This window comes from Salvia splendens, chromosome 10, assembly GCF_004379255.2.
Source record: "Salvia splendens isolate huo1 chromosome 10, SspV2, whole genome shotgun sequence".
Classification (NCBI taxonomy): domain Eukaryota; kingdom Viridiplantae; phylum Streptophyta; class Magnoliopsida; order Lamiales; family Lamiaceae; genus Salvia; species Salvia splendens.
This window is the reverse complement of record NC_056041.1, coordinates 15,422,747-15,438,801: the sequence shown is the minus strand read 5'-3', so window position 1 is coordinate 15,438,801 and position 16,055 is coordinate 15,422,747. Positions and strand designations below refer to the sequence as shown.

The following is a 16,055-nucleotide window of genomic DNA, read 5'->3' as shown; positions in this document are numbered from 1 at the left end:
ACCATACAAATTCATGATGGAAATACTTTCACATTACAAGTCACCCTTGTACATGGTTAGGAGGTTGTTATGTGAGATAGGCACCCTTGGAAGCCACCCCTATACAGGTTTGGAGGCTGCCCTATGACGAAATTTTTCTGAGGGATTAGGATTTTAGAAGCCACCTACATAGGTTTGGAGGCTTTACAAAATGACAAAAACAGTTGAATAACATAAGCCACACCTAATTCTGAGACTTACACAACCAACTGACAAAAGGTATGATTCCTACATGCTGAACTAGAAGCCTACAGCTTCTGTGACACTTGAGATGTCATAATTTGTACTCACATCATGTTCTGGCTATTGGAGGTATGCCACAACAGTCTTCACAATTCCTTCTTCAACCTCTAATGTATCTGGCAGTGTCTCCATCCTTGTTAACCTCTCTTTATTCATGTGTGGAGTTTTGTAGCCATTTCCCCCCTGCACCTTAAGTATCTCAGTTAGACAACCTTGTAGAGTAAGGAAAACATTGTTGAGTGTGTATGGGCTAAGCTCATCAAATGAGCTATGCACATTCCTCAACAAGTCATCCACTCCCTTAGCCACTTTATCATCCTGTAGAGATTGGATTGCTCTAAAATATCCCAAATCCAACACATTGCAATCTGGGGATTGTGGTGGTTGGCACCTGATATGGAACTTGAACCCATCTGTGGAAGCAACTGACAGAAATTCAGCATCATTGTGGTGTATATGAGGCTTGGCATTGTCTTGTTGAATGAATATCTCTTTGCTTATATTCTCTGGCCATTTTGCCTTGATTGCTGGTATGATCTACACATATACGATCTGTTACTATGTGATTGTATACATAAGGAAAACAAAAAGTGTACCTTCTGAATTAGGCATTCTCTCATCACTTCCTTGTTCACTGATTGAATGGGCTTTGTCTCCATAGTCCCTCTTGGTCTGTTCTTGGATTTCCTCTTTGCTGGCTCCATAGTTGTGAATGGAAAAATACCTATTTTTCCATCAAAAAGCACTTCTCCATTTTCTGCAAAATGTGGTCTACACACAACACACATAAACATCACCTTTGTGAAGAACCGCTTTGACTTACATGATCTATATGGCTCAATCTCATCTGGCAGCAGGTAGTATCTATCTGAAGTCTTAGTCATGTAAAACCATTTTTCGTCTATGTGCACTACATTGTGCATTGTGTGATATTTCTGCATACCATTGACTATGAGTGGTTGAATATGGCTTAGACCCCATCTCATTCTGGCAACTTTGTTTGAGGCAGTAAGTAGAGGCTTTATGGCATTTGTGTGTGGCCTGAGATGATGTTCTTTCACAAACCTACCAATTGTGCTCTTGCTTACATCAAGTTTAGAAGCAAGCTTACGGATGTTAGATCTCTCAAGAACTGACAAATCTCTTACCTTGCCAGCATCAAGCTGGAATTTGTCTTTGTGCTCGTAACCCTTAACTCTGCCTCTTATGTTGACAGGTACTCCACTCTGAATTTGGAGTTTTGCTTCTGCCCATAATCTTTGGGTTGTCTTCCTGCATACTCCAAACTCTGTTGCTGCCTTTTGAATAGCTCCATATGGCACTTCTCCTGCCTGGCTCGATTGTAGCAGACTTTGAGCTAGCAGATTTTTTGTGGTGCTTGGTATTATGCGTGAGTCTCTTCCAGCAGGCTCCTCCTCCATAGCCCAGTGATGAAATTTTTCTGAGGGCACTAGTTCTAAAAATCTCATGTTGTAGTTAGAGCTAGTCCTTTTACAAATAGGTTTAGCTTGAATTTCCCTCAATTGTTGTGTGTATGAAATGGGGTTCCCTCCATTAGTTTCAATTGATTTCCCTCCTAAGTGTAGTAGGTAGTTGGGGAATTCCCTCTCAAAATGTATGGCTTAGGGTGATAGCCCCTAAATTTGGAAATGCATAGGCAATTTTTATGTTGTGTACTCATACATTGAATTTTTTTTGCACTTTTCAACCACTGTAGTTAATCAATTTTGTAGTCATTTTCGCATAAAATTTTTAATTACAACCAATTTGTTAAGTATACATATTAATCATAAAAAAATTGGATGAAAAAATTTTAATTACACCCTTTACACCTCATTTAAACAAGAATAAAAGAATAGCATCCATGTGGGACCCAAACTCCACTACACTCCTTCATATAATACAAAGTCAAACAATTTCTTAAAATCCATGCCCGATCAAACCGGGACGAATTTTGGGGGACGGAGGTAGTACTATACTACTATAATATATAAATCACTATAAAATTTATTTATTTTTAATCTATTCACCAAATGTCCCCAAAATTCTCATAATTTTCCATATATATTTTGCCTCTCAAGATAATTTCCTAGATTTGCCCTTGATTCCGGTTGAAAATTGGCATTCGTTGGTTTCTGTCTGAATTTTTTAAAGTTAATTTTATTTAATAAAGTTGGTATAAAAGATTACAAATATATTCAGATTGTGTTTACGGTTTGGCCCAAAACATGGTCAACGTTTTACAAAAAAACGAACATAGACCAGCTCAGTCTAGCTACGGTTCAGATCGTTGGTTTATTATCTTTGGACTTGACAAACACTATTATAATTCACACTTCTTAACTATTCATTTTAATTTCATGCACAATTCCTTTAATTACACCTAATTTTACTTATATATTTACAAAAGAAATACACATATCCACCATTATTTACGTGCCTGACACATGCTTATAAATTACAATACCTAACTTCTAGTATTAACCAGTTTCACAGTGCCCCCTATTTATGTGACGAATGAAATAATATACTCATAAATTTTATTTTCTTCTTTTCTTCATGGTGCCTCGTCTCGCGCCATCTTCCGCCCCTAGTATAACCCGGGGATCATGTAGCTGCCGAAGGCCTTGCGGCCATATTGGAAGGTGAGCGTCACAAAGGTGTGACGACCAATCCGCTCCGGTGTATATAATCACCGGAGACGGATGAAATAATGATGATTCTACTACGTATTGCTGCTCAGTACTATTGAGGATTTGGGATTTAACTTTCCCTCTTATAGCTATGAGAAGAGGGAATTCTTTGCTTAGGAATTATGAACATGGGATGCGTATTTGAATGAGATTTTCAACATTTAAACGAGAGGGGATTTAAATAGCAACAGTGATTTGTGCAATTTGTAACTTGAATATTTTCTGTTTTTGAAATATATGTCGACTTTTCTTGTTAGAATGCCGAATTATGTGTTATGTTTCAGTTCATGAGTCATGAGATGATTTTTTTGTCCCACATTGATTTCGGACAAAACTAAAGTGGCATATATAAAGCACTTCTTTGATAACACCGAATGTCTCTTGGTATATCATTGTGTTTCAAATTGATATTGATTTAGGTTATAATTATAACTATTAACCTAGCTTTGAAACTAATTTAAATATAATTATATTCTTAAAGTTTTTAAAAATTATTTCTTTTTATTTTAATACTCATTTTTTTGTTAATTTAATACTAGTACTTATTTATAATTCTTTATATATTCCGATAGCTTTTCAGATTGTATTTCTGTTTTATAAATTATACATTTTAGTTATTTATAGGAGTACTTATTAACTTCTATTCCATTTTTAGTTTTATTAATCACTTTTTAGATTATTGGTATTTAAATTTATTTTTGTTCTTTATCCGTGTCAGAACTGACAATTAGAAAACCCAGAATCACTTTTCCTCAAGTTCAAAAGATAGGGAGCAAAGAAAAAGTTTAGAGAATAAAAGAATTAATCGGTATAGGTTTAATCGAATAGTAGGATGGGTCAGTTGTCAATATCTAAAGTACAAATATAAGTACTATAATTTACAAATGTGTGATTTAAAATTTAAAATATGAGTGTGGATTGGAGCTAGTCATCAATGAAATATAACTTTAACAATGAAGTAATTGTGTTGGTGCATGACTAAATTTTTTCTACTAGAGGTGACTATGAGAGGTAGCATATATCTAAGGGGCTATCGATCCCCCGACGGTCGTAGAGATGGCATAATGTCCTAAAAGTTGGCCGGAAAAATCTACAGATGTCCTCTGAGGAAAAAAAAATTTGAAGAAGAAGATGCATAATGTTGGGTCGATGAAGTGGGCGGAAATGGAGGATTTGATAGTCTCTGAAGGACCGGCCGAAATGAGAAGACGACTGAAAATACTTACCATTTATAGTAAAAATAAAATGACATAAAAAAAACTCCTATTGCCGAACCGAGTGAGTATAGTGCAAGATCAATGTATCAAACAATGAACAAGCAAAACATAAAAAAACAAAAGCAGAACCCTAACCCCACTCCCCATAGCCCCAGAATCTTGAACCCTATGCATCACAACATCATCATCTCTCCCAGCTTTCAACCCAGACCCATCCACCGCCACCTCCGCCACCACCCTCACCACCTTCTCCTTCGAATACCAAAACAATATCTTGAACCTCGGCCGCACCGCCAGCTCCACCCGGAACCCCGCCGTGCCCCCTCCCGCCACCGCCCGCGCCGCGTCCTCCCACGGCACGCCGCGCGTCTCCACCACGTCCCGCCTCCGCGCCGCCTTGTTCCGCCCCTGGTAGAACCCGGGGACCACGTAGCTACCGACCGCCTTGCGGCCGTAGAAGAAGGTGAGCGTCACGGCGCCGTAGGATATGCTGCGGATCTGCAGGTTGTTTTTGAGGTCGAGGACGAAGAAGAGGAAGGGGTTGGCGGCGGAGGTGTTTTGAGGCGGCGCGGAGGTGTCGAGCGCCGGGACGTAGAGCTGTTGGATGGAGCAGCGGGGGCCGGGGAGGTGGAAGCTTTGCTGGATGAGGAAGGCGGCGAAGGCGGTGAGGGTTGTTAGTACGGCGCCGATTAGGGCGATGGTTGCCCATAGACCTGTATCGGAAGATGACGAGATGGTCTCGATTACGGGTTGGGTTTGGCTATATTCACTTTCTACGGTTGAGGGGTTGCCATCATTTTCTACTGTGCTCTGATCACTTTGTTCAGCCATGGTGGTGTGTCTGTGACATGTTACAAGATATATATATATATATAGGAGTATAGTCTTTGATCAGATAGATTAGAAAAAATAGTGGATTAGCCAATAAAATAATTTTTGTAAAGATGGCAAAAATAGATTTTATTATCAATAATTAGTTTACTACAGTAACATAAAAGGAATTAACCCCTTTTTTATTTTTTTTATTTTAATTAATTATCATCAATAATTAGTTGTGAATTGTTGTTTTAATAAATGATTCGTGATGTAGAAATAGTTTTGATTCCAAATTTAATCATTTGATTATTGGTCATTTGTTGTTTATTTATCTTTTTTTATAACAACCACGAGGAGTCGAGGATATAACATTGATATTGTAAAACAAACTTAAAACTTGAATTGTCCGAGTCACCCGTTTAGCCAGTTGGTCTTGTAGAGAAATAATTCATAGTTATATCATCGTAGCTAACGACTAAACCTGAGATTATTAGTTGTTACTTAGGTATTAGTGACAATATAAATACTTTTACCAGTAAATTTATGGCATATTCTAATGCATTTAGTGATTTAGACGTACATTTAATGTATTTTTTTCTAATTAACTTTAATTGTGATTCTGAATTTTATAGATATTGTTAAACTCTAGTTAGATATTATTGAGCTATAATATATCAATAGTAGTAATTTATAACCCATATGGTTTGTGGCTTTGTGCGTTTGAATATTTTTGGGATATGAATCTGGCAAGCATGTATCATTTGTTTCAGCATGCCATTGCACTACTTTTCCTTTTCTTGTTGCCAGAATCTGCCGTCGCACCATTTCTATTGAAAATGATGAATTTAAAAAATGACACATGTAGAATCGAACACAATAATATAAAGTTATTGTCAGCCTCAACAAACGCCGCGGTGTGGGGTAGTAATGCCCAAACCAAACCAGACCGTCGGCCGATAACAAAACCATAACCGTGATAGGAGGTCGTAACATTGATAGGCCTCCTAAATCAAACAACTGTATGTCTGTATGTTTTTATCTTCAGTTTCAGCTCCCCTAGTAACGTAACATGTTTCGCATATAGCTAATTTACTTGATAACGGCGGAATGGTGTTAATAGACCAGGGGAAACCATGAAAATTGTTAAATTGGAGTAAATTATTGATGAATTAACAATATAATGAAGTTGGAGTCAAAAGAAAAGCTAAGATTTTTTTTTTAAAAAGGGGGGCAAAATTACACTTTTTGTATTTAGACATAAGTTTGGAAGAACAAAATTCATTTGTGCATATCCCACCTTGTATCCGACCCCCCATGCAGCGATCAAGCAGCGGAAGAGGGGGGCTGAGCCTGATTTCTGGCAGCCTGAAGCATTTCTACTATTAGTGTCTTCACATCCCTACAATAGTAGTCCACAAAAACAATAACACGGTATTATATGACAGTATGTCACAATAAATCAAATTGGGGACGAATACTAGCCTCCTGATTTAAACAATGATCACTTGTCATCTTAATCTAGATGCTAGAATCCACAATGTAATAATAGTAAGCAGTATTTAAACCAATTAATGAAACTTGTGTACTCACTTTCTGTCTGTAGCACGCATTGTGAAAGGAATTCGGAGCTTGAAAATGTTGCCTTGACAGCCAGCCTTCACAGGAGATTAGTACATTTAGAAACTCTATTATGAATAAAGAATAGCGAAGATAGCTTCTTTAGAGTAAAAGGGCATGAGAGAACAATCTAATGTGCAAATTCAACCTTCACGTTGAAACCCAGACTGTCTATGTCCAACATGTCTGCAAACTCCACCTGAAAAATGGACTATTTTCTAAGTTACATATTCTCAGGATAATAACGAAACGTATCAAACATGTGATGATGGAATTCCTAATAAATCATAATACATGCACAATACATAGGTTGCACCAACACACTCGAACAATAACTAAACCTTAATGAATCCTATTAAATCATAATATGTGCATAACACACAGGTTGCTCCTACAACTTGGGAACGATCAAATGCAAAAGCAGTATAACGAACAGAATAACTGAGATCCACTGTCACATTTTCTACTCAGTAATAACACACTTTGGCTGAGAAAGATAATACAGTAAAAAGAAAGTCACAAGAGCAAGTTTACATTCTCTTTCTAGTTTCTAGTTCAAAATAATGCAAGCCAACTTTATTAAACAAGTTGAATTCCAATTCTGACATTAAAGGGAATCTTGTTTCCGGTTATTGCTGAAAGAACACCAAAGAGAAATATTGCAGTATTACCGGGACAGAAGTAAAATGCTGGACTATCAGCTTTGTCTCATCCGCATGATCTTTATTCATGTGGGACTGCAACAAATATTCAAATCTAGCAGAGTTCAGAGAAGATCCCAGGCCCAACCAAAGAATGACTTATTAAAATGAACTACTGCTGATATGGCTGGTCATAATACCGTTATAGGCTTTGAGAATTGGTACACAGGATCCACTTTTGCAGTTCTAAATTCCTCCTTGCTGAATTCTGCAAGTACTCACATAGCAGAAGTCAATCATTCAGCACTAAATTGAAGTATGCCACAAATCTTTGTATGAAAAGCTCAAAATTTTTGATGTCAAGCTTTAGCTGAACGAACCTCCTGATCCTAATAAAGCTGTTGCAACTCCTGACACATATGTAACAACTTTAGGTTCAATCCGCAGAAATTGGAAGTCACCAAAGTCGACCTTCATAAAAATTTGTGACAATTTTTAAAAGAATATCAAAGTGCTGCCAGCTTTAGGGTGTTAAATGACGCAAAACGTTTAGCCAGCCTTACCCAGAAAGCCTCTGGATGTCTAGCCAAATATGCACTACGAATAGCTTCCGTTTCACTTTCAGCAACCTGCATCGATAACACAAGTCTGCAGGTCAGACAAATTTGTCAGATAAAATGAAACTGGCAATGGAAACAAACTGTAACTGCTTAAAGAGGAAAAACTCAAATCTATGGCCTTACAGGGAGGGCATCACCGTGCACTACGATAACTAGGTCTGTCCTATCCTCGGGATCCTTAGAGACAAGCAATGAGCACTGGGGAGTTGCTAAAAGGTCCTGCATAGTTTAAAATGTCTTTACAGTAAAGCTTGCCAATAGACTCAAGGTGAAAGAGAATAACAGCTCTAAAAGCAATCAAATTATAAGTTGCTACAGATGATTACGAACCTTGGTATGAACTGCCAAACTGCTAACTGCTAATATTGGAGATCCATAAGCATCACAAGCAAAGTCCACCATCGAACCTGATGGATAGCCCTCATACTTCTACAAGAGACCAGGGAAATAGGAAAAGATCTTCCACAGTTAAATTTGAATTTCTATTTAATTTTTATCATGCGAATATTGATGTGATTAAAATTAACCAGAGAGAATGTAGAAAGGACTCCGCGCAAGCTGTAACTGAGAAGTGTCTTAATTTCCTCTATAGGAGGCAGCCTAGCAGTTTTTTCCTAACAACCAAAACAAAAATTACAAATTCAAATTCATATTCAATCCATCAACGCACAGAGTGAAAAATTGAACCTGATGAGCTTGGATGAGTTGGAAGACATTAAGTTGGGGGTTGTTGACATCGGCGGCAGTCGAAGCACTCTGTCACATAGAATTGAAAATTGAAAAACCAAAAAAAAACGAGCGATCGAAGAAATAGAGGAAAAGGTTCAATACCTGATTGCTGGAAGCCATGCGTGTTTGAGATTTGAATGAGGGGAAGAGTGAAGGATAATTGCCCCCATTTTTGTTGTTGTTAATCTTAACACCGACTAAGCGTGAAGAGAAAGAAGGAAAGGAAGGAGTGAAACGAGGGATACGATGCGATAGAGACGCGGCGACACTCGTCATCTTCTTCTTTCTCGTGTCTTCCTTCCCTCAAAATGCTACGCCTTTCATTATAAACTCTCGTAATATAAAATTATTTAACTACTCATCTAATTTACTGTATATTGATAAAAATAAAAATAAATAGAAGTACTAGTCTCTGTGAAAGTAAACAAAATATTTTTAAAAAAAGAATGCATTTCATGATTCTTCTCATTTTCATTGGACACATGCCTTAAACACAGAGGTCAAGACTTGAAACTTCAACACCAAACAAAAAGATAGTAAAAGAGAAAATGAAGGAGCTTAAGCTACAGCCTACACTACAGCAATCCCAACATATCTGAGATGCCTTCATCAAGAATCAATAAAGAAAGTCGTCGCTGTCATCGTCGTCTCGGTGGTGGGGCGGGGGAAAGCAGAACAAGGCAGCGATGCGGCGGAGCTGGCCAAAGGGGCACCAGAAAAGGAGGCGGAGGACATCACCACCGCTCAGCCGCTGCGGGAAGCAGGCTAAGCATTGACACACCTCGGCCGACAGCTCCGCCGCCCCCACCACCAGTGCGGTGTTCAACACCATAGCTGGTCAATGCTTATCCAAGTATCTCAACTTTGGCATTTTGTATGAAGCAACATTCCGAAATTAATGCACCATCCACCAGGAAAATACTCCTTTATTTACTGGGACCACCTTGTTGCAATTTTCAATCAAAATATCCAAGATATTCATGCCACATTTTATATATTTATATTCATAAAAAATACAATACAACACAAATTGTTGGACTAGTAATGTTCAAAAGAAGGACCAAGAAAAACGAAGAAACAGAGCAATCAATTTATAATATCATAATTATCATCTAATCTAAACATCAATAATCAGCATATCATGAAACATTTCTTATGGTTACTGAGCTTCAAGATATCCTTTGTCTTCCAGGTATGATACCACCTGCCCAGCCATCTCATTCGGTGTCGGGCAAATTCCATCCTTTTGGGTTATCTCAATCTGCACAACCATCACAACAATAATTTCAGTCGCAGTGGCTTGACAAGGAGGTCCAGTATGATTTAGAGCCGTCAAAGTACAAACCTCACAATTCGAAGGTGGTTCATATGGATCATCTATTCCTGTAAACCCTGCAACATTCTATAGTCCCTTCATACCACTTGATCAACTTTCAAATTACAATAAACAGCATTCAAGCATGAGGCATTCCTGACCTTGATATTTCTTTTGCTAAGTTTCACACATTATAGAAGATAGGCAACCTAGAGAACAACCCTGAATGGCACATATAAATACATACCTTTGATCTTCCCAGCTCGTGCAAGCTTGTAAAGACCTTTGGGATCCCTTTCTTCACACAACTCTAAAGGCATGTTTAGGAAGACCTGTAAATTTGTATTTTGGGTAGATTATGTATCTCAGTTTTCCTAAGCATAAGAAAAGAGCGATCTTTGAGAATAAAGCAACATAACAAAGCCTTGCCTCAAAAAAGTTTTCTGGCAATAATGCACGACAAGCATCACGGTCTTTACAATAAGGAGATATCAAGCTAGCAATGCAGATTAATCCGGCATCAGCAAAGAGCTTTGCAACTTCCCCTGGAGACAAAAATAAACCTTATTGTTATGCAAAAACAATCAAGTAGATTAGCCTCGTGGAGGAGTGAGTACTGCATAGTAAAGATAATGTTGTCTCATGAACTGTCACTATGCCCATGGTCAGCTTTATGAGAATGCCGCTCATTTTTGGTCAACCTAATGTTTGAAAAGAGGCAATCATAATTGGTCAGGCCAACCATCCAGTAGCTCAATGCCTTAACCTCACGTTAAACACAAGATAGCAAATTGATGCCTTCATATTGTAATCATTAACTAGTTCCATGTACCAACTACCTCAAAGTAATGGCTAGTAGATTGTTGTCTACAACGAGTATGAGTGTATAGAATAATTTTGTATTTAGTCCAACAAAAGGCCAAAAAACAAACAAACAAGAGATGTACTTTCAAATATCAAGAGCCTGTTTACTTACCAACCCTGCGTATATTTTCAGTCCGGTCCTCAGGTGAGAAGCCAAGATTTTTGTTTAGACCATGCCTAAGGTTGTCCCCATCGAGAACATATGAAAGTTTCCCCCGAGAGTGCAATGTTCTACCCAGTGAGCATGCTAGGGTGCTTTTACCTGCAGAGATGATCAGAGAGAGTTAGACAAAATCTGAGGATCAATTAAAAGGATGGTCTTGTTAATACAATGGTTATGTGGCAAACAAAAACTACATTAGCTCCAATATATGATGATCCCATCAACTTAAAAGTGTTGAGACGTGTAACACCACATAAAAAATAAGATGCTGTGCATATACAAATTGTAAAAACTCACGGCATGGATGTGTATAGCAACTACAGCACAAGGAGAGTAGGACAGATCTGCAAATACAAACCTGATCCACTCAAACCAGTAATCCATACAACGCATCCCTGTTGATTAAGCAGTTTTTGCCTGTCAACCTTCCCAACAGGGCATTCGTGCCAGAAAATATTCGTTGAATTGCCAACGGTAGACATTAGGGAAAATACTCCTTTATCCTGTTAAGATAGATGGATAATAGGATTCCTTTAACGACAGAATGTTGAAGAAAGGATCAGAACAATAAATCAATATATCAGCTATAAAGGCTGAATTTAAGATCCTAAATTTCATCTGTTTGATAGAGACATTATGCTAATGACTGAGAAAGACCTCGACAATGATTCCAATACACTATTCTTTATGTTGGTAACAGCATTAATCAATCGTACACGGCCAAAAAACTAAATTTGTGATAAAAGAATATTAAGTTAGTCGCAAATCAGTCGCAAATCAAACGCCAACCAAGATCTACATATAACAAAATAAAAGTTGAAGCCTTTGCTCAATTTCTCCTGATTTTGTGATAGAATAAGATTAAGTTAGTTGCAAATCAAACGCCAACAAAGATCTACATATAAGAAACAAAAATTGAAGCTTTTGCTCAATTTCTCCTGATTTTTCGAAGATATATCGAACTAGCATTATCCAGAAGAAGAAAAATACAGCATATAAAAGTTGGGCAAACATAAAGAGAGAGAAGCGGCATTTCTTGTGTTCTCCAACAGGATTGTCAGATTGTGAAATATTAGAAGCAGGATGAAGAAATTGGATACCTTGAAGAATGAGAAAGGGGGGAAATTGGGGCTTGAATGTGGACGTATTTGGCGAAGAGAAGGGAAAATACTGATTTGCGATTGCAACAGAGTATTGAATTCGAAAGTTGAATGCAAATTGAAACTGCAGAGCTGAACATTCAAAATATATTTAATTTAGCATTGAATGCGACATCTCACTATATAACTAATTTCCAATAGTATTATTCTTCTAAAATATTAGAGCATCCACAACGGTGGTGGGAGTGAAGGCCGCCATCCGTGCCAGAGGCGAGGACGAGGACCGCCGCCGCTGCGCTCGCGCCGTGCCAGCGAGCAGGCGACGTGGCAACTTATGATTGGGCAACGGCATAGCCATTGCCTTTGAATTATTTTTTTATTTTAAAAATCGTTTTAAAATTATATAAAATGATTAAAAAAAATTTCCAAATCCCAAAAATATGGCCGTTTTTTCCCGTTTTTTCTGAATTTTTTTTATTTTTTTTTCCCCCCAAAATCATCTATAAATACACACATTTATCATCCATTTATCACATCAATTCATCTCTCATTCTTAATTCTCATACAAACTATCAACACATTCATCCCTCATTCAAAACCTCAAATGGATTTCACCCATACTATGGCGGAAGCGGAACGCGAAGAACAAGAATACTACGAACAACATCGTGCCTTTGTCTAAAGAATTTTTGCGAGGGCGTTCGTTCAGCTTTCCCGGGCACCCACCACCGATGATTGCCAACGGTTGCTTCGTCTTCACGAATCAGTCCATGGCTTTCCCGGAATGCTTGGCAGCATTGACTGCATGCATTGGAGGTGGAAGAATTGCCCGACTGCTTGGAGGGGGCAACACTTGAGCGGTCACAAAGGCGACTGCCCAATGCTTATCCTTGAGGCGGTCGCCGACTACCGCTTATGGATTTGGCATGCATATTTCGGCGTTGCTGGATCCAACAACGACTTGAATGTACTATAATCTTCACCACTCTTCAGTGATGTGATGAATGGTGTAGCACCGGCGATCGACTTCACCATCAACGGAAATAGCTACCACATGGGTTACTATCTCGCCGATGGTATCTACCCAAGGTGGTCGACTTTCGTGAAGACGTTCAACAACCCGCACGACCCGAGACGGGTTCTTTTTGCGCAGCGTCAAGACTCCGCACGGAAAGATGTCGAAAGAGCTTTCGGGGTCCTTCAAGCCCGATTCAACATTGTGAAGTCCCCGGCTCGGCTATGGTACGTGAATAATATCGCTGACATCATGTTCACGTGTATTATCTTACACAACATGATTATAGCCGACGAAGGGCCGAGGGCGGCTAGCTTCTACGACGAGGACGAAGCCGGAAGCTCAACAGCGAGGTCTCCCCCACGCCGAGGCGAGCATACGACGGTCGGCCAAAGAATCGAGACAAGGCACACAATGCGCGATACCCGAATCCACAATCAACTACAAGAAGACCTAATCAAACACATGTGGGCGAAATTCGGCAACGCGTAGTGGTTTTTTTTAATTTTTAGTATTTTAATTATATAATTTTTAATTTTTTAGGATTTTAATTATGTCGTTTTTATTTTATTTGTCATTTGTAATATTATTTAGGTTTTTTTAATGAATTTTAGTATTATTGAAATGTTATTGTTTAATTGAATTTTAAACTAATTGTGCTCGTCCTTGCGGAAGAGCATAGCTGTGGGTGTTGTGCTCTTGCCAGAGAGCAGGCAGAAAAAGTGGGGTCGGGCCCACAACCGTGCCGCTGGCAAGAGCACGGTTGTGGATGCTAAGGCCTCAGCTTTGTACTCTAGTTGAGATTAATTATGTTGGATAATAAGTATGATATGTTATTTAATTTTGTATAGATAATTTAATTTCGATAAAAATGATATACTATTATTTATAGATAATTTAATTTTGATAAAAATGATATACTATTATTTAATTTTGTATAAATAATTTAACATGGGTCAGTGTTTGTTATGGAAGATAACTAAATAAGATCGTTTGACTTTTATGACTACATTTGTTTATAATTATATTTTAAATTGTCATGAGACAAAAGTAACCGCACAAAAATACATTATTTACCATAAAAAATCGAGTTGAAACCTAAAATTAAAATTAAGACAACCATTTGTATTTTCATATCATAAAATTGATTACCTCCAAATTCTAATACATATAAGTATATAACTTTTTATAAGTAAGTCTATATTTCTTTTAAATAAACTAAGGTAGCAGCAATAGTATTTGTCAAAATTAACCAGTTCCAAAATCAAATCAAGAAAATATAACAAACTCATCAATTTAGAAAAAAGGTATGCCCTGCCCTTCTCCTTCTTCAACCTATGGTGAAATTCCCCCAAATTTAGCCCTTCATTTTAGGTATAGGCAATGTTTTAAAAACCGGACCAGTCAGCGAACCGGCGAAGCTACTGGTTCACGGTTCAACCGGTTTAATCACTGGTCGAACCGTTTTACTGTTGCAAATACATATAATTAAGTATAGAATATACAAAGTATATTAAATTTACATATAATTAATAATATATCAAAAATATTAGCCATATATTTTAGTTGTAATATAAATATTAAAATTTAATAGTAAATGACTAAATTTCATAAATATTTTTGTTGGTAAATAAAATTAAATATATGATTCATTAGTTATTGTAGAAAAAAACTAATATTTTATATATAAATACATAAATTTCATTGTAACTAAAAAAAGTGTATTGACGAAATAATATTATATTAAGCAATAATTAAACATGAATGATTAGTTATTTTATGTAAAAATATTAATATCAATGGTTAGTGTATATAAATTTAATATATTGTACAAGAAATATATTAATATTAAGTAATAATAAATTATATTTACATATAAAACATATTAAATTTATGTGTAATTACAAACTGTAAAAATCTAGTGATTATTAAAGTATAATAAAAAATATATTATAATAAACAATTTCTTAAAAGAATATAAAATTAAAATCAATTATTATTTATGTGGATAAAAATATCATTTTTAGTGTATAAGAATAATTAATGTTCATATTAATTCAAAATGATTATATGGTGGAGTGATAAAAGTGTTGTTGTATAAAGAAGAGGTGGTTCAACTCTAGCCAACAATAAATTTTAAAAAAATATTTTATAAAGTAAAAAATCAGTTTTCGGTTCACGGTTTGACCGGCCGATTTCACCGGTCAACAGCGGTTTAACATGTTGGCGGTTTCCAGGAGTGAATCGGACCGGACTGCCTACCGGTTCGCGGTTCGGTCGAACCGGTCGATTGGGTATAGGGAATGAAATAGTAATTGGAATGTGAAGTTATTACCTTGATTCACAACGAAAACTGAAGCTTGGGAAGCTTGAACTCCCTAACGAAAGTTGGAAGAGACGGTAGTAGAAGAGGGATGATATTGTTGCATGCATGATCATTCATGCGTAGAGATGCATGCAACGAGAAATGCCGAGGGAATATGGAGTTCGTAGGCAGTTATCCAGCTGGCGATGGAGTTGGTTGAGTTAGTTATCCAGCTGGCAATTAGCTGACGTGGTCAAATGATACGCAACGCAAGATGCTTGACGCGGAAGGAGTATAAAAGTACGTCTTAGCTCATTTTAGTAGTTGTTGATGAACTTATTGATCATTGTTGTTTCCTACTCTAGATCGTGGATCTATTGTAGCCTTATCCTCTTACTTACCTTCATTTGTATTCGAGGACATTATCGTGATCAATACAATTCCTTTAGTTCATCTTAGCTCGATTTGTAATCGTATACGCAATTGTGCTGAGTATTGTGGAATTATAGTGAAGTTACGATCAACATTGGGAAGTCACGAGCTCGGATCGTAACAAGTGGTATCAGAGCAGTCGATCTCCGGAAACTGGAACGGTGACGCGAGGCGCTGAAATGGAGAAGAAAATGGCGGATTTGATGGATCAGAAGTTAAGTGAGCGTGATCAAGTCATACAAGAGC

At 37.3% G+C, this 16,055-nt stretch overlaps 3 protein-coding genes across 4 annotated transcripts; all 3 read right to left on the bottom strand.

The window, feature by feature from the left end:
• Positions 1 to 342: 342 nt before the first annotated feature.
• On the bottom strand, positions 343 to 1,703 carry LOC121752680. Its single transcript, XM_042147787.1, has 3 exons — positions 1,106 to 1,703; positions 879 to 1,006; positions 343 to 819 (listed from the first exon to the last, which is right to left on the bottom strand). The coding sequence occupies exons 1-3, from the start codon at positions 1,701 to 1,703 to the stop codon at positions 343 to 345; spliced, it is 1,203 nt and encodes a 400-aa protein (XP_042003721.1).
• Positions 1,704 to 6,148: 4,445 nt separating this feature from the next.
• Positions 6,149 to 9,510, bottom strand: LOC121752471. The gene is made up of 12 exons (XM_042147564.1): positions 8,718 to 9,510; positions 8,574 to 8,642; positions 8,414 to 8,500; positions 8,217 to 8,315; positions 8,010 to 8,105; positions 7,830 to 7,895; positions 7,647 to 7,737; positions 7,467 to 7,534; positions 7,297 to 7,362; positions 6,774 to 6,824; positions 6,599 to 6,663; positions 6,149 to 6,407 (listed from the first exon to the last, which is right to left on the bottom strand). The coding sequence occupies exons 1-12, from the start codon at positions 8,889 to 8,891 to the stop codon at positions 6,332 to 6,334; spliced, it is 1,008 nt and encodes a 335-aa protein (XP_042003498.1). The 5' UTR covers positions 8,892 to 9,510; the 3' UTR covers positions 6,149 to 6,331.
• Positions 9,511 to 9,581: 71 nt separating this feature from the next.
• LOC121752472 (adenylyl-sulfate kinase 3-like) lies at positions 9,582 to 12,189 on the bottom strand. 2 transcript variants are annotated; one of them, XM_042147566.1, is made up of 7 exons: positions 12,058 to 12,189; positions 11,316 to 11,460; positions 10,907 to 11,056; positions 10,360 to 10,475; positions 10,178 to 10,262; positions 9,961 to 10,017; positions 9,582 to 9,876 (listed from the first exon to the last, which is right to left on the bottom strand). In XM_042147566.1, the coding sequence occupies exons 2-6, from the start codon at positions 11,437 to 11,439 to the stop codon at positions 9,989 to 9,991; spliced, it is 504 nt and encodes a 167-aa protein (XP_042003500.1). In that variant the 5' UTR covers positions 11,440 to 11,460; positions 12,058 to 12,189; the 3' UTR covers positions 9,582 to 9,876; positions 9,961 to 9,988. The 2 variants fall into 2 exon arrangements, with proteins under 2 accessions (XP_042003500.1, XP_042003499.1); XM_042147565.1 differs by having other exon boundaries at positions 9,961 to 10,007.
• Between the last annotated feature and the right edge of the window lie 3,866 nt (positions 12,190 to 16,055).

What these genes read in the sequence shown, in the direction of transcription:
- LOC121752680 (XM_042147787.1), bottom strand. Translation starts at nt 1,703, where the DNA reads ATGGAGGAGGAGCCTGCTGGAAGAGACTCACGCATAATACCAAGCACC. An exon ending in GATTGAGCCATATAGATCAT is followed by an intron (nt 1,007 to 1,105) that starts GTAAGTCAAAGC and finishes ATGGAAAAATAG; the next exon opens with GTATTTTTCCATTCACAACT. An exon ending in GAGAATGCCTAATTCAGAAG is followed by an intron (nt 820 to 878) that starts GTACACTTTTTG and finishes GTATATGTGTAG; the next exon opens with ATCATACCAGCAATCAAGGC.
- LOC121752471 (XM_042147564.1), bottom strand. Translation starts at nt 8,891, where the DNA reads ATGACGAGTGTCGCCGCGTCTCTATCGCATCGTATCCCTCGTTTCACT. An exon ending in GACATCCAGAGGCTTTCTGG is followed by an intron (nt 7,738 to 7,829) that starts GTAAGGCTGGCT and finishes ATTTTTATGAAG; the next exon opens with GTCGACTTTGGTGACTTCCA. An exon ending in ATGCGTGCTACAGACAGAAA is followed by an intron (nt 6,408 to 6,598) that starts GTGAGTACACAA and finishes CTACTATTGTAG; the next exon opens with GGATGTGAAGACACTAATAG.
- LOC121752472 (XM_042147565.1), bottom strand. Translation starts at nt 11,439, where the DNA reads ATGTCTACCGTTGGCAATTCAACGAATATTTTCTGGCACGAATGCCCT. An exon ending in TGCCAGAAAACTTTTTTGAG is followed by an intron (nt 10,263 to 10,359) that starts GCAAGGCTTTGT and finishes ACAAATTTACAG; the next exon opens with GTCTTCCTAAACATGCCTTT. An exon ending in AACCACCTTCGAATTGTGAG is followed by an intron (nt 9,877 to 9,960) that starts GTTTGTACTTTG and finishes ATGGTTGTGCAG; the next exon opens with ATTGAGATAACCCAAAAGGA.